Genomic DNA, 25,279 nt, shown 5'->3' on the forward strand with positions numbered 1-25,279 from the left:
GTGTGTGTGTGTGTGTGTGTGTGTGTGTATGTGTGTGTGTGTATAGCGTTATCTATACTGGAACTCATTCTTTAGACCAGGTTGGCTTTGAATTTAGAGATACACTTGCCTCTGCCTCCTAAGTGCTGGGATTAAAGGGTCACCACAACCCAATGTGAATATGAATCCATGCAGTTTAAAAATGCTTTGTGCTTGTGGTGCTAGGCACTGAGATTTGTGCCAGGGCTGTGGAGGTCAAATGTGGCATCCTCCCGGTGATGGGACTTAAGTTCCAATATTGGGGTTGAGCACTATCCCAGGAGTAGGTGTTGTACAGAGTTAGTTGGAGGCCCTGCCGCCCCGCCGTCCCGCCCTGTCTTTGAGACGGTTGTCTGATAGCTGCCTAGGGACTTTGGATCACCTTAACTTTGTCTTGGTAGTTTCCTGTTGGGAAAGGAATTAGAGTAAATGCACCTACAGAATCATCATTTTGCCCCATATGGGAAGCTTTTTTCCCCCTCAGGGGCATAGTGTATCTGGTCCTGGATATAATACAGGACCCTTAGCAGCAGGGAAATCTTTATAAGTCTAAACAGGACACCTCCAGCTGTTTCTCCTGCACAGCCACAAGGCTGGCACATACTTCATGGTTTACCATTTTATCATTAGTTTCAGAACCAGTTTGCACTGCACAGATGTCCTTTGTAGAAGTAGGAAAAAAAGGGCCTTCATCATAGTACTTCCTGTGGGTCTCAAACCCTTGGGACAGTTCCATATTTAAGCCCGTGTGTACAGAGGACATAACCATCACAACGTTTAAAGTTGCCTTTCCTGTGCACGTGTAGGGATGGAGAGGGGTCAGGGGCAGGGCATGGATGGGGCCAGGGGTGAGGACAGCGTTGGTGCACCTTGGCCTTTCTAACCTTGACCCATCAAAAGGCAAAAGTCCAGTAAGGAGTTGAGTAGAATTACCTGTGATCTGTAACTGTGACATATTGATACTATTATTCTGTGGTGAGATTCGTTTTGCTGACAGGTTTCCAGGCTGATCTGGGAAGCGGCATGTTTCTGACGTCTGCTAGGGTTCTCCAGGACGAGAACTGCCATATCTCCTATGAATCTTTGCAGGAGATTTGGCTTGGTGCTTATTTCCAGAGCACAGTGTGGGCCAGAGGCAGCAGTCCTGGGGCGCACGAGCAATTCTGGTGAGGAAACCAGTGTATCTCTACAGGAATTCCTGCTGTATGCTGCTTGGGGCAAGTGTAGGCTGCACCTGTGATAACTTGTAGTCAGCGTTAGTCTTTGTAGAATAACACTGGGTGGTGGACAGGCAGTAGCCTGGATGAGGCCATAGTGCATGTCCTTAGAGAGATGGGGCTAAGTACGGACCCTGATTTTCTGCTTCTGTGTCCTTCCTCACCTGTAGTCTGTCTGCTGTCATGGCTACTGTGCAAGCATGCTGTCATGGTGTTGATTAGGTGCAGGGTACCACTTGGAGTTGCATAGGGTGTGCAGGAGCTGACACATCTGAGAAGTGGAGCCAATCTGAAATTCATAGACATAGGTTCTTGAGCCGCAGAAGGCCATGATAATGGGTTTTAGAAGTGTCTTTTGGGGAAGTAGTAAGTACGTTAGTGGGGAAAGCTGGGAGAGGGGACCGAGAGTGAATGTGAGGAGAGACATTCCTGAGGTTCTCTAGGCAATGCTGGGAGTGGAGGGACTGCCCTTCGAGTAGGTGGCTGACCAGGTTCAAGCAAAGTAAGTACTCATCCTGATCTTTCTCCATCTCGACGCCACGTTGTGGCATTGAATGCATTCCAGAATCAGCCTCCACCTTCTTTTTCAGAGTCTGTAGTTAGCAGTTATCACCACGTCCTCAGGAAGAGTGCCTAGGTTGCATATTTCAGAAGAGATATTCATTGCTGTGGCCAGCACATAAAGTGCCCCCTAAAAGGAGCATGTGTAGAAGGCATGGTTTTCAGTGTAGAAAGCAAAAGTGGGGCTTTGGGGAAGCGACCGGTCACAATGGCTCCGAAGGAATCAATGCGCTAACCTACAGTTGGTTAACCACAACTTGGCAGCATTACTGGGAGGTGGTAGAAGCTAGGTAAGGTCTACCGGAGGAAGTCAGTCACTGCCACATGGGGAAGGTGGGTGGGTGGGAGGTAGGTGGTTGCCCTGGAAAGCTATGTCTTGTCCTTGGTCCCTCTCCTCTCCCTCTCTGGTGATATGAGGTGGGTGGCAACAGTGGAGCCAGCTGAAACCCCCAGAAACCAAGAGCTTAAGCCAGTCTTTCCTTCTTAGGTTATTTGTCCCAGGTTTGGTCAGAGGAGGGAAAGGGAAGAAAGATGAGATGGATGGAGATGTCTGTAGGGGAGGGAAAAGATGGCTCTTATGACAGTAAGAGACCTTGTCTGTTTAGTCACTTCTGGTCATCCTGACAGATACAGAAAAAGTCAACTTCAAGCAGTAAAAGCATTTGCCAGTTCTGTGCATTGTCCCACTGTGGGTGATGCACCGTGTGACCACTTCTGCCTGCCCGTCCCCATCGTGGGGACGATTCCTTGAGGTTCATTTGTTTCTAACTGACACATAGTAAATGTGAACCATTATCAGCTATTGTCACCCCACTGCAATTCTAGAACACATGCGTTACCAACTGTCGTTTTGTGCCAGGCTTGCTTGCTCTCTCTTTGTCACCCTCCAGGTGTATAGTATGCGTATGTATGCTCACGTGCACGTGTGAATACATGCATGTTCTGTGAGTGTGCCTGTGAAGGCCAGAGGTTGATGATGTTGGTATCTTCCTCTATTACTCTGCCTTACTTTTTAAGACATTTCTCTGATCCTAGGATCACCAGTTTAGATACAATGGGTAGCCAGTAAATCCCAGACTCCCTGCCTCTGACTCTGTTAATCATGTGTTGCCCGTTTGTTTGGTGGGTGCAGAGCTTCCAAACTTAGGCCTTCTTGCTTGCAGAGCAGATGATGTACTGAGGGAACCTTCTCCCAGCCCCTTTCCCAAGGTTTCAATGGTGTTTGGAAACTTTTGAGTCCTTGGGGCCTCAGTCCTGTGTGCGGCCCCATTTAGTGCCCTCAGTGTTTCCTCATTGGAGAAACCAAGGCAAGGACCAAAGCTGGGAATGGTTTCTCTTTGGCAGAGTGGTTGACAGTGTGTAGGACTCTAGTCCTACAGGACAATTGACAACCAGTGCTTAGGCTCTCAGGCATCCCTGGCAGTCATTCTCATATCCTGGGTTTTGCTGCCAGTGAGGCTGCTAGGGTTGAAGTCAGTTCATGGAGGTGTACACAGATACCCGTGAGTAGTCAGTATCCGTTGGTACCACTGTGGCTGGTAGGTTCTATCAAACCCCAGACCCTGGCTGTCTTCTCTGCCTTTTGCCTGGAGTGGGTGTTAGGGTCCCCTAGCGCATCTGAGGTTAGTAACCCTGTCTCCCCTCTGCCCTCGGAGCAGATCCAGATGGTTTCCTAGGGAGCAGTAGCCCCAGAACCCACCGAGGCTGCTGTGTGGACCCTTCCATCTCTACCCATCGTCATCTTTCTATGTGAAGTGTCTCATTTTCCCATGAAACGCTAAAGCAGAATAGTAGTGCACAGAGACTAGTTATGAAATGAGTGCACACCCACCTCGCTGTCAGCTTATGGGATGTTGACCGACCCTGTCATAAAAAGTCATTTGAACAGCTGCTGCGGCACTTCTGACGGCCGTGGAGAAGGACAAGCTGGCTGATTATTGTCTTGCTTTTAGCCAGGTGATAGATCAAGCCCAGCCTCCGACAGTTGCCTGGCCTTTAAAGTAGCCCGCTGTCACCAAGCCCTGTGTGCCTCGCCAAAATTTCCCTTTGTGTTCTGGCCTGGAGGCAACTGGTCACCAGCAGAGCATGTGCCTGCCCTAAGCCAACCTTCAGAAGGTCTTTCCTTTCCACTGTGACCCTGGTTTTCTTTGTTTGCTTTCATTTTTAAACTTTTGCATGATTGTATGGAGTTTATTGATGAACCCTCTCCAGTTCTGTTTGGAAGAAGCAGAGGCCAAGGACAGGAGAGAGACTGAGGGAAGCTGGTCGGGAGGCAGGTAGGTGCCAGGCTTTGCTAGGAGCAATGCTTTTGCACCTCAGGAGGGGAAGTCTCTGTAGGCTGTTTTGAGGACTCCATAGAAGGACACAGTAGCCCCACCTCCTGAGGTTGGCACAGAGCCGCTCACAGAGCTACAGGCAGCCCTTCCTGGTCTGCCGGCTCTCCCCAGTCAGCACTGCTCTTGTTCTGTAGGCCCTTGGCAGGCTGGCCCGCAGCCTCAGGCTCACAGCGTCCTTGTCAGTGTGCAAGCATGCGTGCTTTGCTTCACACACTTGCCCACAGCTCCCGCTTAGGTTCTGGAGCCTCCCATACTTTGTAGGGCCCTCCTGCTTGCTGGCTACCCTGGTATCCTCTCCTAGGTTCTGGACAGAGGCTTTAGCGGGAAGAGGGGCGTTCACAGTGGCAGGAGGAGCCAGAAGTCATGCTAATCAGAGCGGCTATTTCAGGAAGGAGAAGTAGCCCCATGGCCGCACAACTGAGCACAGTAAGTTCATGGTCCTTGGCTGCCCTTCCTCTGCCAACTGTCTCCCAACCCCAGGTTATTCAGTACAGAGAGAATGTGGACTATCATGTTGCCTTAATGTATGCTTGCATCTCTGTCTCCTTGGTCAGTACTGGCCACCTCCACACTCATTGACCCTACCTCTGCACTGTGTTCCATATGGCTGTAGACCAGCCAGGCCTCCTGGCTGTGTCCAGATCTTTGGGAATAACAGGTTACAAATGATCATACATGTAACCTCAACAATCTGTTTCTTGGAGTTGGACTCAGAGGCAACTCAGAGTGTATTTTATCTGCTTTTGCCTACTGTTGCTGCTCATGTTTAAGAGGGAGAGAAGGGGAGAAAACCAAGTTGGGCAATTCTGATAACTTATTTCTTGTGTTCTCTTCCTGGAAGTAGAAATGAGAGCCTTACTGGCTGTGAAACAATAAATTGCTCCTTTCCCCCTGAGCTTTACTTCTTCCTCAGAAGGGGAGATTGTGGCCAAAGCTGCTCTGCAGTGACTCTCCACTAGGACACCAGACCTAATGTGGGGTAAATGCATTTCAGGAGCCCAAAACCTGATGGGGGCATGCAAGTGAAGTGATGCAGTATATAGCTCACACTTATTTATCACTTATGCTAATAAGTAGTACTATGTGCTTAGTACCTTAGTACCTAAGTGCTGATTTTAGCGTCTTGTGATTTTCCTTATTTAATCTTGCCAAGGCGGCTTTGCCTTTCCTTAACAGATGAAGGAACCAAGTCAAACGGGGAGTACTTTTGCCAGGCTGGGCAATTAGTTAAGTAGGAGAGGTGGCTACCAACAGGCCTTTGGCTTCCATAGCTTGCCTCATATCCTGTGTCTTGAGTATGGGGAGGCAGAAGGCGGGTGTCTTGATTCTGAGTGCAGCTGGGGCTTTTGGAAAAGGCTGGCCCTGGACCCTGCCTTTACAAGGAAGGCAGAATGGCTGTGGTGTGGTGAGATGTCTCAGCCCAGACACTGAGCAACCCCCCACGCCGCCCCTGGGCTCAGTACTGTGGTCTGTGCCCCGTCATCAGCTGTGTAGCCAGCTTCCTGGTACTTTTGGCCATCGTTGCTATTGTTCCTTTCCACAGACCCATGCACACTGCGGGTGTCTGTGCTGGTTGGACTGTTGGGACCAGTTCAGAGGTCTGGTGACACAGGATGTGCGATTTGCTGCCTGCTCAACCCTAGCCCAGATTTCCTCCCATGGCATTAAGCAGAATACTTTTTATCTTCCTAATTATGTGGGGGAAGATGTAGCAAGTTCTGGCTGTCCTGAGTCCTCACTGACCCTGGGAGAGGAGCTGTTGTATCTGCGTTGGTTGGTGCCTCTTTGGCTAGTGCCTCATAGAGGGGCTGTGACCTATGTTCCGGGGCACTGCGCTGCACTGCACGGGGAGACAGTCACCGAGGAGGACAGAGAATAGTATTGAGGCAGCCCGAGTTAGGTGGGGGTCCTGCAGCCCCCCTAGCTCCCCCTCCCCCAGTAGGAACAGCATACTGACCTGAGGTGCTGTTGTCCCGAGCTGCTTGATGTCCAGTGAGGAAATGTGAAAGCAGTCCTCATACCACTTAGAATGGCCGGGTAGCTGGACCCATTGGGGTCGGTGTCTGTCTCCTCTTCCTCTCACAGGTCCTGGGTGTATGAAGGGCCTATGAGGGGCACTGGCCAAGGGCTGAGAGGCCTCTGGGGACCACTCTCAATGCCTCTGCTATGTCAGCATGCAAGTGCAGTGTGCAGAAAGGAATTTACACAGTCAGGCTGAACGCGTGTGTAGCTCAGTGGAGGAAAGTGCGGTTCTGGATTCTATACCCAGATAGGCAGACAGGTTCTGGATTCTATACATAGGCAGGTAGACAGACAGACAGACACGCACACAGTTATTTCCACGTAGCTACAGTCAATGTAATAAATGACTAAGATAAATGAGAAGATGTAAACAAAATCCTGGTTTGTTAGGACAGGAAGACCAGGCACCTCTTCGTTGTGAAGATGGTATGTACTTGATGAGATGAGACCTCAAGTAGTCCTTGGAGTTAGCGGTGAAACTTGGATTTCTTGGTTCAGAGCATACTAGGCTGTGCACAGCATGTGCAAGAGGGCCTGGGGTAGGAGAACTGGAGTATTGAGGTAGGTGCACAGAATGACTGAGAACTACCATCAGGCAGGACAGCTCACTGGTACCTAGGTGGCTATGCCGAATGTCTGCTTTTTACTCTGTGGCAATGGAACATCCACCTGGGAAGGATGCTTTGCTAGAAGTGTGCACAGTCATTAACTAGAACACGGTGGGGTGGCGGTGGGGGGGGGGGAGTTGTATGCTGTAGGTGAGCTGCTTCCCAGTGGATCCTCCATCAGTTGATTGTTTCCTACCAAGATTCCTTTGAAACTCCTGCTGTCCCCTTCCAGGAAGGTACCTGCCCACTGGAGCCTTTATCTAGAGCCCCTTTCTTTTTCTGGGTCCCTGATACCATCCCTAGAGAAAAACCTTACTGGAGACGGCAGTCATGGATTTATTTATTCTGTGGCAGGCACTACTAGGAGGATGCAGCAGGCCACATTGCTTTAATACTCGGAAGGAAGGACTTTACTTGAGAAGACTGTTGTCTTTTAATAACAAGAAGCCCGAGGCACAAAGATGGAGAAGCACCTGACCTGGGTGCCTTGCTCCTTCAGCCAGAAATTGATGTAGTGCTTGTCCTGAGGGTGATTGCTGAAGCCAAAGTCATTGGGAGTGAAGAGTATCTGGGCTCTGGTCATGTGTCCCAGATGACCCTGCATTGATGATAACCAGAGTTGGATGGGGCTCAGTCCTCTTGTGGGAGATCTGGTCATTGCCAGCAGTGGCTCATGATCAGTCTTCCTCAGGAAGTTTCTGGGGATGGCGTGACAGCCTGAGCAAGTGACTTCACCATACATTTCTGCGGAACAGCTATCTATATCCAGGGGTTTGACTGCAGCTTCCATGAGTGCTACAACCATGAGTGGTTATAGGCATAGAACCCTTACATGCTGATGTGGAACGGGGCTGGTGGTGTCTTTGGAAAGGTTTTGGTCTCGGCCCTGGGAGCTGCTGAGTACTGAACATAGCTTGCAGGCAGCCAGGCCTGGGCTGAGTTTCCAGCAGGAGGCAAGGGGCCAGCACACACAGGACTGGAGCTTGGGATATTGGAGGGCATTGCGTTCTGTCTGACCACAGATAATGGCCCAGAAGTATGTTAGGATGAGATTGGTATTGGTTGGGGTCAGGCTGAGCCCCTCCTTCCTGCCTCATTCCCGCATATAGACATGATGGAACATGTTCCTTTGTACACTGTGGTGAGTCCCAGTGGGAGGCACCTCATGCAGCACCTCCGTTGCTGGACATTTTATGAAGTTAGCATCTATGTAACTCAGCTCGGGTCGGACTTGTGTGAGGCAGGGACAGGGCATTAAATAATCTCTTCCGGTTGGTTCCACCCCCAGGTATTTTATAGTTGGCAATTTAAAACAAATTGTCAGTAGATGTAATGTGCAAGATTTCAGGTTGTGCACAGTTACTGTATCATGTGATCAACTTGGGTGGCATCAAACTGGATCCGGTGGTGCTAGAATCAGACAGTCTGTCGCAGACATCTTTCTCACTCCAGTGTGAGCAGGTCCTGGGTCCTCAGGGACACTCACATCTAGAGATTAATCATCCTTTTTTCCAGCCTCCATGTACTAGGGAGGTGATACCCCTACGCATTTATTTTATTTTTTTGCAGGAGGGGGTGGTGGTGGTAAGGGGCGGTCTCAGTATATCGTTCTTGTTGGCCGGTAACTCACTCTGTATCCCAGGCTGACCTCAACAGATCCTGCCTCAGCTTTGCTAGGGCTGGGATTCCGGGCCTGGTCACCATGCCTGCCTTCTGAGCCAGCATCCAACAGTCACACATTCTCCAAGTGTGACTTCATTAAAATGAAGTTCAGGGGGAGAACTGAGTGGTTTGGCCAGTGAATCTCTTGTTTTGTTTTGTTTTATTTTGTTTTGATACACATACTACAGGTCTGTGTGGTGTGACTCATGGTAAAATGATAAGTATGATTTAAAATTTGAAAACTATAGGATGCTTGAAGAAATTGGGTGTGGAGATGTTTTAGTTTGTGGAGATGTCTTTGTTACCATATATGACCGACATATACACAGCCTGGATAATTTCTACAGAACAAATGCATGTTTACCTTTTGAAGTTTGTTCTAAAAATACTTATTTTTATATATGTGTGTGTGTGTATGTGTTTTGCCTGCAAGTATATATGTACAGCATGTGCATGTCTGGTGCAGGTGCTATCTGAACTCCTAGACCTGGAGTTACAGGGAGTTGTGAGCTGCCATGTGGGTGCTGGGAATCGAACCCAAGTTCACTGTGAGAGCATTGAGCACTCTTAACCACTGAGCCGTCTCTCTATCCTTGAAATGAGTTTTTATTTAATCTAGTTCATGGTTCTAGAGGTAGAGAGGTCTGGGCCAAACGCTGTCTAGGTAGGGACTGCTTTTGAAAGGTCTTACTGAGAGTCCACTCTAAACTTGGGCCGTGGAGGTCAGTTGTAAGGTACTAACTAACCGCCACTCTGGGGGACTGACCTTCCTGCTGGTAGGGTCTCTGCAAAGCCTTGGCAATGGCAGGTGGTATCACATGGCAAGAAGAACGTCCAGAAGAAACAGAGTAAAGCAGTTCTTATGGGAGGCTCACCGCAGATGACCCGTTGGCCTGTTAATCTAGAAATGGCTTAGTCACAATTAAAGAGAATACTGATCCCTCCTGACTAAACTTAAGCAAGGATTAAATCTCATCCTGTCCGTGGGTCAGGCCATAGCCTGGGTTTCAGCATGGGATGCCTAAGTGAGCAGATGAGTTGGGGGCCTTGGTAAGTCAGATGTAGAGATCAGGGTGGTTTCATCTATCACCAGTGAGTGCATAGGCCAACCAGAGACATTCTCCACTCAAAGACCTGTTCAAAGTTTGATGTATGGAACTTTTTTTTTCTTTTTTGTTTTTGTTTGTTTGTTTGTTTTCGAGACACTGTGTAGCCCTGGCTGTCCTGGAACTCACTCTGTAGACCAGGCTGGCCTTGAACTCAAATCTGCCTGCCTCTGTCTCCCAAGTGCTGGGATTAAAGGTGTGTGCCACCACCACCCAGCATCATTTTTTTCTTTTGACTATAAATCCAGCACTTTGTTGCAGCGAACTCTTCCTAGTTGTAATAAGCAGACGCAATTCTGATATTCCGTAATTTTAGTCTTACGCACATAGGATTTCTTATGTTGTTTTTTTTTTTATTTTTTTGTCTCTCTGCTTTTTTGGAGAGCTCATATCTGCATTCTCTTTGGCTCTGTGACTGCATCACAGTGGAAGGAGTGAGAAATTCAGCTTGTGTTTTAACTAAGGTTCCTGGTCTTTTGTTAATACTTGTAAGCTAATGGCTCTATGTGGATGAATGAAACAGAACCCCCCAATTCTGCCCTTGTTACAGAAGAAACTGGTATTTAGGATAGTGACTGATCCCATGCCTACAGCAAGTCCAGAGCCAGAGTCCTGGTGTCCAGCCTTCATTCATGCATTTGCAGTGACCTGATAAAGTGATGCCCCCAAACCTGGGGCCACATACCATCTAGCAGGGCGGCGATGCCTTCCAGCGAAGTGGTGGTTACAAACATCAGGTTCCCTGGAAACATGACTAGACCCTGTCCCGATGTCAGTGATTTTTGACCACGAGGGTGGTGGGATGATCCTGGCACCAGGTCCAGGTGAGGTGGCCGGACCACAGCTACAAGGAAGGTTGAAGCTCTGCTGTGTCCTCCATAACCTCTTAGCCAGGCTTGCACGTGAGCAACTGCTCTTTGGTGGGATTCATGCTCCAGATCCAAGAGCCTCAGATCCACCTTTGGTAGCTCTGTCCATTCTCTGTCTCGCTTGACATCTTCTCATTTGGGACAAAAGGCAGGAACAGCCCTTTGGGTGGTGGGGAGAGGTCTAGATGTCACACCGGAGACTGGCAGTGTCTCCAAGCTGGCTGCAGGCACGGTGGCTTTCTCCCTCCCTACTCAGATGTCATATGCGTTCTTAGTAGAAAATGAAACAAACAGACAAAAAAGCAAAAAAAAAAAAAAAAAAAAAACCTCCAGAAATGTAAGAGGGAAGTAGAGCAGATCTGTGTTCTAGAAAGACCCTGCTGCCTGTTTCAGCTTGCATCCAGCATTCCATCTACATCTGCCTAGATGTGATTTGTTGTGTGAGAGGTTCATGTACCAGTGATCCTGGACTTGAGCCCTCCCTCATGGTAGAAAAATGATGAACATTCAGTAGAAATTGTATTGATTTGAACTTGAATCTTTTCCTGGATTTGTGCTATGTGGTATGATGTCTTCAGTATGCAGTGGGAGCCAGCTCTGCTCTAATCACAAGGGACTCGGTGACCTTTCTGTTATTGGTGCCCAGCTATTCTCCAGGTTAGATGTGTTTAAACCTATTAAAAAACTTTTAATTAATTTTTAGTGTGTGTGCATGTGTGTTTGGCCATGTGTGTGTAGGCTGTGTATGTGCAGGTGGTACACAGAGGCCTAAAGAGGGTTTCAGAGTCCCTGAAGCTGGAGTTATAGGAGTGAACTGCTCAGGGCAGGTGCTGGGAACTGAACACAGGTCTTCCAGAATAACAGGAAGCTTCTAAACTGCTAAGCCTTCTTTCCAAACCCTCAATTCAGTTTTGTTTGGTTTGGTTTTTGGTATTTTCCACTTTTGGTAGGTTTCTCAGGGACACACACTCCACTATAGGTGAAGGAGCCTCTGTACCTGTGTGCTGGTGAGCTCCCGAGCTTCGGCAGGCCCCACTGGCCATCATAGACCCAGGATACGTTTCTATTGCAGGATATCCAAGGCACCTGCAGAGCTGTGCAGTTTCCTAGTCACAGCTCTTTCCTCACTTTTTGCCCTTTGCAGTTATGTAGACAAGGTCTCTGTCATTGTTTTTGGGATCCCTGCTGAGAATTGATGGGTCCTGAAAGCTTATCATGTCCACTCACTGTATCCTCTGAAATCAGGACTCAGTTTACATATCTTAGAAGTTTCTGTACCCCCACTCCCACCCCCCACCAAGACAGGGTTTCTCTGTATAGCCCTGGCTGTCCTAGAACTCACTCTGTAGACCAGGCTGGTCTTGAACTCAGAAATCCACCTGCCTCTGCCTCCCAAGTGCTTAGATTAAAGGCATGCACTGCCACTGCCTGGCTTTTTGTTTTTTGTTTTTTGTTTTTTGTTTTGTTTTGTTTTGTTTTTTATATTCTAATAAATACAAATTCTGCTCTGAGATCATCTAGTCTGAGTCTCAAGTTAGGTTCTTGCATTCTGAGGAACACCAGGATCTCCCTGGAGTCTTTTTATAGATTTAAGGGTTCAGGAATGGGTTGGAAGGCCAACAGGGATGTTCTGAAGGTAGAAGGACTCTAGCTGCGTGTGAGCAGTAAAGGCTGTGGTCATTTGGGGCTAGACAGACTTCCGAGCTATGAAACGGAGCATGTCAGAGACCCTCAAGGGCTGTCCTAGGGTTTCTAAATCTGCATAAACATCATGAGCAAGAAGCAAGTTGGGGAGGAAAGGGTTTATTCAGCTTACACTTCCACACTGCTGTTCATCACCAAAGGAAGCCAGAACTGGAACACAAGCGAGTCAGGAAGCGGGAGCTGATGCAGAGGCCATGGAGGGATGTTACTGGCTGGCTCTCTTTCCCTGGCTTGCTCAGCCTGCTCTCTCATAGAACCAAGGACTGCCAGTCCAGGGGTGGTACCACCCACAAGGGGCCCTCCCCCCATTGATCACCAACCGAGAAAATACCCCACAGCTGGATCTCATGGAGGCACTTTCCCAATTGAAGCTCCTTTCTCTGTAATAACTCCAGCCTGTGTCAAATTGACACATAAAGCCAGCCAATACAAGGGCCCAAAGGGGGAACCTGGCTCTGTCATCTAACAAAGGAGAGGAGCAGCCTCCCCGAGCCTGGGGACATGGATCTGTGGAGTACAGACACTTGACTGCTCTCAATACCTGATATCCAACACAGGGTGCAGATTCTGGCCTAGGAGGCAGGGCTGTCCTATTCTGGCTTTCTGGTTTCCCAGAAGGCGTTGAGTGTTTCATAGGGTGGAAGTTATTAACCAGATTCTGCCCCCGAAATGGGCTTTTAGGGGCATGGACATGGGACAGGAAAAGAGAGTCACGAAGGGGGATGGCTAGGCTACTCCTCCTGCATATGTTGGCTTTGATATGACCTATCCTTTACTGAACCTCAACTTTTCTTCTGAAGTGTTGAGAGACATTTTACTCAAAGGTACCAGGTAACATTGTACAAAGAGGTCAGAGAGCCTGACGGGGGACAGTGCCCTCTGAACTATACCCCATGAACACTCCTAATCCTCCTGCAGGAATGTGTTTGTGTCTTTGGTGTACAGCACAACCCTCAATACCCACTGTGAACTGGACTTAGAACCTGAGGCCTTTTCTCCTTGTTGGTAGATGTTTAGATCTGTACCACTGAGAGTGTATCATTTGTGCCACAAGTTCATGATCGGCAACCATGGCTCACATTGATGGTGGCTGAGGAACCTCTGTCACCACATCAAAGTCTTTTGTATGTGCTGAGTTTGTGGCTTCTGCGGCTGCCCCTTCTATGAAGCTGTGCCATTGGGCAACCCGAAGTCCTCTGGTACTCTACTTACCTTCCGGGGATAAGGAGGATGGGAGTGACAGTGTCTGTTTACCATTAATGGTTAAGCTGTGGGACAGTGGTCATTCTTCCTCTTGGTGGTAGTGGTGCTGGCATGGCTGGGTGGCTGGTCCAAGTGCCATATGGGCTGATATGAAAGGAAATCTCAAAAAGACTCATGTTCTGCTATTTGTAGGCTCCTGAGAGTTCCACGCCATCTGCTGCTCTCCGCTGTGACAAGCTTTCAAGGTGAGTGTTTCTGTGGGAAGGAAGCTCATTCCTATCCTTGGCCATGGGTCAGAGTTCATCTCCGGAAAGGAGACTAGGATATTCTTTATCTTTAGGATATTATTTATTTTGTAGTAATCATAGTGATTTTCTTTTCAGGCATAGCCTGGTACATGCTAGGCAAGTGTTAGGCTCACCCCAGCCCACCTTGCCACTACTGATTTAAGAATTAATCATCAAAGATAAAACATCTCCTTTGTAACCACTTCTGAATTTACCCTTGACATCCTAAGCCTGAATTGTAGAATGAAAACATCTGTGATTGTCTTTTGGTAGACGGAGACATTGTTGACATCTGATTGATTGTATGACATGGGTAGTGAGGAATGGATTGGCATGCCTCAGGGAACAGCTAGCTGTAAGGGGAGGGGACAGGAGAGGTGGCCTTCAGCTCAGTCTACATGCAGAACCTTTGGGAGGCTGCTGTTCCCAGCTCTCTCCTGAAACCCTAGTGGGTGAACGTTCATCCTTTTTCTTGTTATCCTTTTATTGACTGCCTCTTCTTCTCTTGCAGGCCCATGGTCCTGAGTCCAGCCATGGAGGACAGCCATGAACTGGACCTTACATATGTCACCGAGCGTATCATCGCAGTGTCCTTCCCTGCTAGTTGTTCAGAGGAGTCCTACTTGCACAGCCTGCAGGAAGTCACGCGCATGCTCAAGTCTAAGCATGGAGATAACTACCTGGTGAGTGGGGATGACATCCACGGTGTGGCAGATGGGCTGGAGGCAGGAGTCCCTCAGAGGACACATGTGAGGGCCAGGGATGTCCCCATGCCTTGCTTACAAATGGGGACCTGGAATCTGACTCATGAGTCTAGGGGTTGCTGGTTGGCCATGTCCTCTACCCTTCCGTTGCTGGCTTTGCTCTCGTTGTGTCATGGGCTGTGACAGTTGACTGTAGGGGTGGCTGCTGTCTCTGTCCAGCACTGAGCATGGCTTCTCATCAGTAAGACTGGCTTCTGGGAATGTAAGGATTCCAAGTCAGAAGCCCGGATCAGGAGGCAACCATGTCTCTTCCTGCTCTCTAGTACATTGTAAAGACAAGCAGATGGGTGTCCAAGAAACAAGGCAGTCCTGGGGGGCAAATATAGGTAACCCGACTTCCCAGCATGTGTATATCAGATAAAGGAGACCATATTTGAGCAGAATTAGAATCTCAGGCTCCTCTCTCTGATTTTCCCTGCTCTCTTCTAGGGCTGTCAGCCCCAGGGAGCCTCTTTTCCTGCTGCTGTAATCACCTCTCAGATTACATGGTAGCTTCTAGCACCTTCTCTCATGCTGCCGCCTTATCTAGGGAGAGCTAATCCTACAAAGCCAACAAGGAGGTTATTGTCACCTTTAAGCAGCTTTCTTCCATGGCTAGAGCCACGGTTAGACTCAGTGGGGAAGCCATGGCTTCCAGGCTAGTACTCTCTGTGTGGATTCCCTGTGACTTCTAACAGTACTTGTACTCCCTGAGATCCAGCCTGGTTATGGGCAGGGGAGTAGCATTCTAGCCCCCAGGATGAATGGCTACAGCTTTCAGGAGACATCTCCAGAGCTGCCTCGTCCTCCAGCACGGCTTCTTTAAGACCAGGGCTCCTTCAGTAGGACCTGTCTCTAGAGTAGTCAGTCCCTTTCTTCCCACCCTTCATAAAGAGACTGCCGAGGGCATCCCCAAACCCGCAAGCCTTTTATGGAAGGCACTTCACAACGCTGCAGCTGGTCAGGATGTGGTGTTCTGTGCCCTCCAAGGAAAGGCAGCTGAGTCCTGATGATTCCAGCAGGGCAGGCTCGGGGCTAAGGAGGAGTAGGCCTGAGAGGTATGGGGTGGGGCTAGGGAGGAACCACGTGTCCTTTGTAGGACTTGCGCCCACAGACAGCTGTGGTTTCAGAGTGACTGGTCTTAAGCTCAGGTGTTTCCATTCCTGGCTCTTCTACTGAGAGAGTGCTGTCTGCCCCCAGGGTATCCCTCATGCTGAGCTGGACCAAGGAGAGCTCCTGTATAGACACTGCATTTTAAAATGTTTGTAGCCATTGACTTTTTTTTTTTTAAAAAGCAAAACAACAAAAAGGGGAACGTTTTCCTTGCCCATTTTGGCTCCAGTTAACAAAAGAAAAACACAGGATTCACAAGGTTCCATCCATCCACAACTTACTTTGTTTTTACCCTGTGACCACATAAACATTTGTGCATTTTCGTCCCTTCCTGTCCCCTTAAAATGCAGTTGTCTCCTTCCTCTTTGAGAACCATGATTTGTCTGAAAGCTTTTTGTCTCTTTATAGGTATTAAACCTTTCAGAGAAGAGGTATGACCTTACAAAGCTTAATCCAAAGGTGAGGAATTGATTTCTTCCTATTTGAACTTTGTAAAATGTCTTCAGTGTGTGTTTTGCCTGTGCAAAAGTAGATTCTTGCAGGCCTTTGTGGAGCATAGCTCCATATCAAGAAGTATTAGGGATTGGTTATATCCTTTGGTTACTTAAAATTAAAAGTAGTAACTTCATAGAAAGGGAATTCTTACCTCTTACCTCATCTCCATCCGTGGCAGCAACTTATAAAACATATACAGGTCTACACCATCCCATCTGAAAATCTAAAGTCCAAGTTACTCAAAAGCTAAAACTTGACTGGGAGCAATGGCTCAGTAGTTAAGAGCATTTATGGCTCTTTAAGAGGACCTGAGTTTGATCCTCAGCACCTGTAGTAGCAGCTCACTGCTACCTGTAATTCCTGCTCCAGGATGGTGAGATGCCTCTGTTCTCTGCAGGTACTGTACTCATGTGTACATGTCGCCCCCAGTGACACATACAAAATAAAATAAGTTTTGTTTTGTTTTGTTTTGTTTTGTGACAGGGTTTCTCTGTGTAGCTCTGGCTGTCTTGGAACTCACTCTGTAGACCAGGCTGGCCTCAAACTCAGAAACCCTCCTGTTTCTGGCTCCCAACTACTGGGATTAAAGGCACGTGCCACCGCTGCCTGGCTCAAAATAAGTTTTTTTAAAGCCAAAATTTTATGGCCTATCAATATAACACCATGGAAAGAAAATTCCACACCCTGGAAACTTTGTTCCGTATACAACATTATTGAAAATATTTTATAAAATCCCCTCAAGGTGCTATACATATGGTGCATATGAAACAAATAGCTTTATTTTGTTTTTAGGAGTGTGTCTCCAAGACACATATGCGCAGATATTCTTGAATTTGAAACAACAGGAGCAACAACAACAACAACAACAAAATCAAAACCTGTCTAGCCCTACTTGATTTGGAGAAGGGCCACTCATTTATAAAACATCTGTGTCAGAAGAGTAGTGTCCGTGCCCCCCACGGACTTCATTCCCAACTCACTAGTTTATATACATGTGTGCCTGTGTTGGACTGTGTCTGTGTGTTTGCACCTGTATTCTCTATGTTGAAATGCTTTGTAACCATTAGAATAAGATGATACAGGCTGAACATCCCATAACCTGAGATTAAAAATGCTGTAAAACTCAAAACTAATGTTATGTTCAAAAAGTTCAAATTTAGTTAAATTTAAAGTTTTACTTCTTTTGGCGTATAGATGCAAAGAAACTGGAAAAAACAAAACAAAACAAAACAAAAAACCTCTAAAATAGTTCTGGCCCCCAGGCCTTTTGAATAAGGGCCTCTCAGTCTACTAGTACAGTAGACTACAGTACAGAATTTACATGTGTCTTGGTTATGCTGGGTACGCAGGGAAGGAGTCCAGAGCTTCATGGAACTGACATGCTGCCTGCTTTTACTGTGGTTTAACCTATTGAACTCCTTTCTATTACTTCTATATATTAAAAGGCTCTGCCCACCCCATCCTGGAAAAATAGAAAGAAACAACACCCCCATGTGGCCCTCCCAGGCACACAAGTATATAAACTAGTGAGTTGGGAATGAAGTCCCAGGGATGTAGCCAGAGGCTGGCCTGCTTGCTTGGGGCTTTGGCCCTTTGCAGCGATTTCTCTGTATTCTTGTGCCAAAATAGAGGCAGAGCCTGAAGGTGCTCCCTGGCTTCTGGAGGACTTGGTGTCCTTGACATGTGGTCTGCATAGCATGGGAAAGCATTGGGTTCAGTGTATTTGCCAGACTCTTTTTTAGCTTGAGTGTGTAATGTTTGACAGCACTGTGGGCCACAGACTCTGTTACAAAGATCTTGGGGTCCTAGATTCTTCTACAGTCAACTCTGAACTATTAACACCTCTAAAAGGCTTCTATAGAATTGTCACCCAGCTACAAACGTGCAGACCAGCGCCTGGGTGAGGTGTGGCCTGCGGGCAACTTGGTGGCCTGCATTTTCTTTCCTATAAAGGAAACTGGCCAGGTGCTCATTAGCTTTCAGAAGAGGCCTACCCAGCACCCCTATGACTAACAAGTGGATTATGTCACTATGAGATAGTGAGAAGGGTCCAGGAGGTGGAAACTGAGGCACCTCTCTTCTCTGTTTTGCAGATCATGGATGTAGGCTGGCCCGAGCTGCATGCACCTCCTCTTGACAAGATGTGCACCATATGTAAGGCCCAGGAGTCCTGGCTGAACAACGACCCCCAACATGTGGTTGTGATCCACTGCAGGGTGAGTATTCCTGTTCCCACAGCCTCTGGGGTTCCAGCCGAGCTTCTAGCACTTAAGGAGCCACGTGGATTAAGATTAGGCTGCTCACGGGCACCAGCTGATTTTCCTTGAAAACACCGAGTTTCCAGGATATCTGTCACCTGGTGTGACATACTCCATGAAGATATGCCTTTTTAGATTTCCTATTCATCCTTAAAAACAAATAAGCCGATGAACAAAATATAAAGAATTCCCAACCCTCAGTTTGTCTTTAGAATTTATAGGTCTGAGGTTTCTGGTATTTCCAGACTTTTTAAAGCTTCCTTCTAGCCATTGCATTCCGTACTTGTTAATTTTGAGTATTAGTGAAGTTGAAATGAGTTGTAATATGATTGAAAACACATGGGTCACCGAAGATGAAAACACCACCCAGATATCCTACCCGCCATCCGTAAGTGATTCTGGGCTACCTTTGTCTCGTCTAAGGGCTTCTGATGGTTTCCTTTCATTACCTACCGTAGAGCTCTTGTTGCTTTAAACTACTTTTGAAATACCCAGAAAATGTGCCTTGTGAGGTAAGCTTTTAATTTGAAATTGCGGTTGCCGATGCCAGCCAAGGTTCACCATCCTCACGGCAGCAGGGCTGGAATCTGCTTGCTGTGCACAATTAGTGCTCCCTTTTACAGATGCCTGGAATGACTATTAGCCACACTTGTCTCTGCTAGGGCAGAGGCAGGGTAGAGCTGGGCTGCGGTAGGCCAAGAGTGGATCCCACCTGCCATGTTTTCCTACCTGTGAGCTAAGAGCTGATTAGAAGGTGAAGTGAGGTGTGCACACCCATCTCCCTCCCTCCCCCCTCAGGTGCTCACTCACTGCAGGATGGAGAACTTGTAGCCTCACCGTGCCAGTGAAGCCTAGTTATATACCGAGGCATCACATCGGGAGACTCTGCTGTCCTTCTAAAATGAGTTTGGCAGTGTCCCTTGTCCTCAGATTTCTCAGAGTTTTAGGATTACCATCATTTACATGTTTGGTACTGTCTCCCTGATTGATGGGAGATTCAGTACTGACTGGATCCCCTTACCTTGTTGGGATTTTCTGTTTGGGCCGGTTGTGTGTGTTGGGGGGCTGCTGGCTGTCCACTTTGTGCGTCTGCAGCTGTCCATAGGAGCCTTGCAGAGCCTTTGCGTTTTGTGCTGTTGACTGTGGTGGCTCCCTTTCATTTTTGTTCTGTTTTTGAATCTTCTTTCCTTTTAATCTTAGCCAGAGGTGATTTTATATTACCTTAAAAGCAAGCAAGCAAGCAAGCAAACAAACAAACAAACAAGGGAAACACAACAACAAAAACAAGTTTTGCTGATCATTTTATTTTCTGATTCTCTGCTTTATTCTGTTCTGTTTCTGTTTTCTCTCTTATATTAACTTTGGGTCTAGTTTGGCCTTTTTCTAGTTACTTGAAGAATAAATTAAGATCTTCATTTGAGATATTTCCTTCCTTTCTAGATATAGTTTCTATAAACTCCCCTCTTAGTACTGCCTTTGTTAAGTCTGATACATTTTAATGTGTTTTTTCCCGTTGTAGTTATCTCATGTTTATTTATTTTATGTGTATGGCTGTTTTACCTAAATGTATGTCTGTGTACCACATGCATGCCTGATGCCAGGGGAAACCAGAAAAAGACATCTAATACCCTGAAACAGAATTTTCAGATGATTGTGAGCCAGCTTGCAGGTGTTAGGAATGGAACCTAGCTCCTCTGGAAGATCAACTAGTGCTCTTAACCACTGAGCCATCTCTCCAGCCCATGTCCCAATATACTTTTAACTTTTCCTTCCAAGCCCTGTTTGACTGAATTGCTGTTCAGTAACATGTTTTTTAACTTCTACCTATTTGAGAATTTTGCAAGTCCATCTATCCACCACCCCATTCCGATTTATACTTTCTTACGATGGTGCTCAGAAAAGATGCTTGGTAGTTTTCCAGGCTTTAACTCTGGTGGGACTTGCTTTGTGGTTTCATGTATGAGCTATCCTTGTGGCTGTTCCTGGTGACCTTGATGCATGTTTTGTTGCTGTTGGTGGGGTGTTCTGTCCATGTGTAATTGGCTCCTTTGGTCTGAGAGGTAGTTTGGGTCTGAGTTCCATAGCTATTTCTTGTCTAGATGATCTGCTATTGAAACAAGCTGTCAAAAGTCTTGATGGTTGTGGTAACGCTTCTCTGCTCACCTCGACTGTGCACCCCTAACGACCTGAGTGCCACAGAAATGACTGGTGGCATCAGCTCTAAGGGCCAGCCTCTGTGGGTCTGGTTTTGGCCAAGCTGATGTTTCCTTATAAGAGATGTCTGTTGTTAAGACACATACCATTTAATAAAAGAAATACATTAGTACTACTAGGAGCTTTACACTTCATAATGCTAAGAACCAGGATTGCGCTGCCAAGGATCGGCCAAGGATCGGCATTGCTCTCTCCCAGAATGCCCAGCTTCACACGACAGTTGATTTTATGAAAACATTGAGTTTGTTCATTGATTTGATTTTAGGAATAGAGCTGTGGGCTGGGGGTGGAGTTCAGATGTGCAGTGCATTCTTGTGTACACAAGATCTAAACTCCAGTACTTTTTTTTTTTTAAAGGAAGAGAATAGAGTTGGGGGTGGGGGGGCTGGAGAGATGGCTCAGCGGTTAAGAGCACTGACTGCTCTTCCAGAGGTTCTGAGTTCAATTCCCAGCAACCACATGGTGGCTCACAACCATGTGTAATGAGATCTGATGCCCTCTTCTGGTGCAACTGAAGACAGCGACAATATACACCCACATGCATGAAACAAATAAATCTTAAAAAATGAAAGAAAGAAAGAGAAAGAGAAAGAAAGAATAGAGTTGGGGAACTACAAATTCGTGACCTGCCAGTTTGGCTTTGTATGGCTTGGGGACCGTGGTTTGATTAACTTTTCTCAAAGGAGCTAGGTAGTATTTTAGCTCCGCATGCCATGGGGTCCTGCTGATGGCTCCCTGTCTGCTTCTGTAAGGTGGATGGGGGCTGCTGAAGCGGATCAGCCAGTTTCCAGGCAGATGATAACATGATGGCAGTCAAGTTTCATGTGACTTTCACATCTCACAAACTAATACTGTTTTGATTTTTAAAAACTTTTTTTTTTCATAATGTTTAAGATATGTGATAATGAAATTTAGCTCACAGATTGTAGGAAAAGAGTTGGTGGACAGAACAGAACTGGCTTTGGGTTACTGCTTGCAGAGCCCTGTTAATATGTCACAACAGTGTGTCCTGAAGTTTCAGACCAGTACATGGTTCTCTGTGGGGCTGCACTGCCCCACAGAGTAGTAGAGGGAACTCTACTATTGGTGATATTGGCTGTGAATATGGTTATGTTAGGAGGATTTCTATAGCACCAGCCTAGGATGTGGTTTCCCTGTGTATAACACTCCTCCCCCCCAACCTTTGCACTGAATAAAACGTGGTGTTCAGCACCAGTGTGGGATACCACCAACTCGCCAGGTTCCTGAGGTCCTGCCACTTAGAGCCGTACACACTGATCGCTGTCACTTGTCAGCCCTTGGGCAGACATTCATTCCTGTTTCACCTGCATAATTAACTCATGCTAATTGTTGCAGTTGCTGGCACCAGTTCACCTAACCTAATTGGGAGGTGGTGAGTGACTGGCTGCTGCCGGTGTGGATATGCCCTCCAGGGCCTTACACAGACACCCAGGTAGCACCTGCTCTTGTTATGGGCCCCTGTGTGAAGATTCCCTGCTTAATGCTGGCGGTCTCATATTAGGGAGGCAGAGGGGTTAACACTTGTTCTCTGCCACTCTGGTCATGATCGAGTCTGCTCCTGTCTCATTCCTATCTGTAGTGAGATTCTATAGAAAGAAATCTATAGACATTGATTTCTCTCTGGTCTCCTGCAGGGTGGTAAAGGACGCATTGGAGTGGTCATATCGTCCTACATGCACTTCACCAACGTCTCAGCCAGGTAAGATGCAGATGGGGACTCATTTCCATGGGGTGTTGGAAGTTGGCTCACGCATGTGGGCAGAGGTCTTCCTGGGAATCATCCTGACCTGACCTGTCCCTTGGTACCAGAGTGTTCTGTGCCTAGACTCAGCGTTTAGCAGCATGGAAAAGATATGGTCCTATTTGGGATGTTCTGTGTAATTGATTCCCAGGAGCTCTATGGAGGCAATCAAACTGAGTGAGTCCAGTCATTCCCTAGTGAAACAACCGGGCTGATGTCACCCCACTGGAAATCCTCACTAGATTACTGCATACCTTGTAAATGATGATATAAATAGCTGCCATGTTCTGCATGTTCTAGAAAGCCCACTGTCTGTTTTCCTCTAAGATGATAGGATCCTGGTCTTAGCCCAGCTAAGGCAATCAGGGTGTCTCCTGGCTGGTGTGCTTTCTGAAGAAAGGCTAAATTTCATTTTGGAAAATGTCATTGTTGGGTAGGAGTATAGTTTTGTTTAATGCACTTGCGTAGTGGGTGCAAGACTTCAGCTTCCTTCCCAACCCCGCACACGAAAGTCATTTGCACTCTCCTGGTTGTCTCAGGAGCTGCATTGTGTGCCCAGGCCATTCCATCCTAAGGAAATAGAAGCCTTCTCGGCTCCCTTATGAACCTCCTCCTTTGCTGTGTGAAGGAGTGAAATTGGACTTTTGGAATGTTTTCTCTGGAAACAAATCAAGAGGCTGGTGCTTGCCAGGGAGGAAACCCTACCCCAGGGTGAAAAGCAGAGCCCTGTGGGTTTGAATAAGCATCGTGTGTGTGCCAGACACATTCAGATTCCCAGTCACATTGGCCCCTCAATTATGTAAAAGGAATTTGGCTGGAGACCACACTTGGCCCAGTTGTTTCTTAGTACAGACCTCCCGAGTGAGCATCGCTGTCCTCCATAGTTTAGAGAAATTTCTCCAATTGCATCTGGGGAACCAGCTTTGCTCCCCAAAGCATATCCCCAAAATGGTAAAACCCTGCACTCCCCGTGTTAGTATATCACATGCAAATGTCAGGAAGCATGAGTGAGGCTTTCTGAGCCTCATAATCCTGCCCTTACCTGGACTGTGGGAACTGTAGTTGAGCTTTCTCGCGCTGTGACCATTCTGCATGTCTTTACCCCTAGAATATTTCATATAGCATCATACTGGGGTCTGAGCTAATGCTGCTATTTAGTAGTAGAGGTCACAGTATTCTTTTCCAGTTAAGTGGTTGGACATCCCATCTTTTAAGCATCTGTCCTGCATGGCTCTGCAATCCATGGGTGTGGTTATTTCCTATTTAGGCATTTGCTGGGTCTTCCTACCAAGGTTACTTTCCCTTTTCTTTAGAACCAAGAACTGCTATTTTCATACGTGGCTGATCCCTCCTGTCTCCTTAGGTTATATTTGAGACTTCACAGAGGACACACTTGATTTAAGTTTGTCACAAACTACAAGTAACCCAAAACAGAGGTTACAGAGAGGAGAGAGAGAGAGAGAGAGAGAGAGAGAGAGAGAGAGAGAGAGAGAGAGAGTTAGTTCTTGTTCCAGGCACTCTGAAGAGTTTAGAAGACGAAGCCAGAGCTAATTATGATAGAGCTAAGCAATCTATGATTCCTGGGCATTAACACTGGTTAGGGTGCTCCCTGGCATTTAATCAAATGAGTGGGTCCCACAAAAGACAATGCTTAGCAGTCAAAGACTGGCAATGAAACTATGTCTTCCAACCTGAAACACATAGCCACTTGCTCTCTGATGAGTTCTGGGCTCAGATGGACCCTCCTCTGTCTGTGACAGCCTCACTGGCCAAGTCCTGTGTTGAAACAAAGACATGGGGTGAGGTCAGTGGTCACTTACACTGAACTTAATGTAGAGAGTTTTCCTTTGTCCTCATCTCTGTATATTTTGAAAATGTTATGTTTAGAATTTCTAGATGTGTTTTTTTTTTCCAATGGGGAACTCATATACATATCTTATTTGTTATTGTTTGTTTGTTTTTTGAGACAGGGTCTTATTGTGTAGACCTGGCTGGCCTAGAACTCAGACCTTTGCCTGCCTCTGCCTGCCGAGTGCTTCGATTAAAGGCATGTACCACCATGTCTGGCTGCCTATCTGATTTTTAAAGATGCTTTCTTTTTCAGTAAGTCATGTTTTAAGTCAGCTCAGTGACCCTAGGATGCCCCACAGTGAGGTTTCCAGAAGGGTCTGTGAATACTACTCTGAACATTAGGGGTGGTGTTTGAAGGTCAGGTAGGCTCTTTGAAAGTAGACTCACTTTCTGTGCAGTTACTTTAGGAATATCCCTGAAGCCTAAGGCCCCACATACCCTTCCCAGCAATCAGCCTTGCTCTGTTCTCAACCTTCAAGCTCTTCTTGAAGCTACTTAGCAGTGTCACATATTATACTTCCAAGACTTCACAGGGCCTTCCTTCTGTGCACATTCTAGGCGTTTTCTGAAGGGTCCCGAGGCTGGGGCCTTCAGCCCGTTCCTCTCCCTGTGAGACAGTGGCACATCTAAGTATCACACCCTTAGATAAAGGAGTTCAGACAGTAGCTCATTGTGACTCCTGCTTTGAACTGAGTGCACTCCTGCAGAAAGATGCTGGGCTGTGCCTGGACAGGTGCAGCTCCTCGTGGAAGAAGGTCACTGACAGATGTGGGATGTGCATCCCAGCCATTCATCCTTGGGGGGCTGGGCATACCACTGACCTGACTTACTTACTCATTCTCCTCACCCCTCTTTCTCTCTCCCTCTGCTTCCCCAGTGCTGACCAGGCACTGGACAGGTTTGCAATGAAGAAGTTTTATGATGACAAAGTTTCAGCTTTAATGGAGCCCTCCCAGAAGCGGTATGTATCTATCCTTGGGACCAGAGGAATATCCTCTGACAACTTCTCTGCAGAACCATTGAGTCTTGCCTAAGAATATGAGTGAGGGGGTTTGCTGGTTCCCAAGGCCAGTCATATAGACCTACATGTCTAGTAAAAGCCTGTGTCTGGTGAGGGCCTGTGCGCTCTCACCTGTGGTTCACTCCCAGAGAGGAAGATGCAGAGCCATGGCTCATTTCAGCCATGAGAATCATTGTCTCCTTCAGATAGTGAGCTTTGATTTTCACGCTATGTTGAACTCATATCTGTC

The 25,279-nt window shown here is 47.2% G+C and overlaps 1 protein-coding gene across 5 annotated transcripts in view; it reads left to right on the plus strand.

Annotated features, from left to right (window-relative positions):
- Tns3 (tensin 3) overlaps window positions 1–25,279 on the plus strand; it is a 238,778-nt gene that overhangs the window by 106,362 nt on the left and 107,137 nt on the right. For all 5 annotated transcript variants that reach the window (XM_031339085.1, XM_031339080.1, XM_031339081.1 and 2 more), the window contains 6 exons: window positions 13,499–13,551; window positions 14,105–14,276; window positions 15,858–15,908; window positions 18,038–18,160; window positions 22,072–22,136; window positions 24,907–24,990. In XM_031339085.1, the coding sequence (XP_031194945.1) occupies window positions 13,499–13,551; window positions 14,105–14,276; window positions 15,858–15,908; window positions 18,038–18,160; window positions 22,072–22,136; window positions 24,907–24,990 (548 nt within the window). The remainder of the gene's footprint in view (window positions 1–13,498; window positions 13,552–14,104; window positions 14,277–15,857; window positions 15,909–18,037; window positions 18,161–22,071; window positions 22,137–24,906; window positions 24,991–25,279) is intronic.

Source organism: Mastomys coucha, unplaced genomic scaffold (assembly GCF_008632895.1).
Source record: "Mastomys coucha isolate ucsf_1 unplaced genomic scaffold, UCSF_Mcou_1 pScaffold22, whole genome shotgun sequence".
NCBI lineage: Eukaryota > Metazoa > Chordata > Mammalia > Rodentia > Muridae > Mastomys > Mastomys coucha.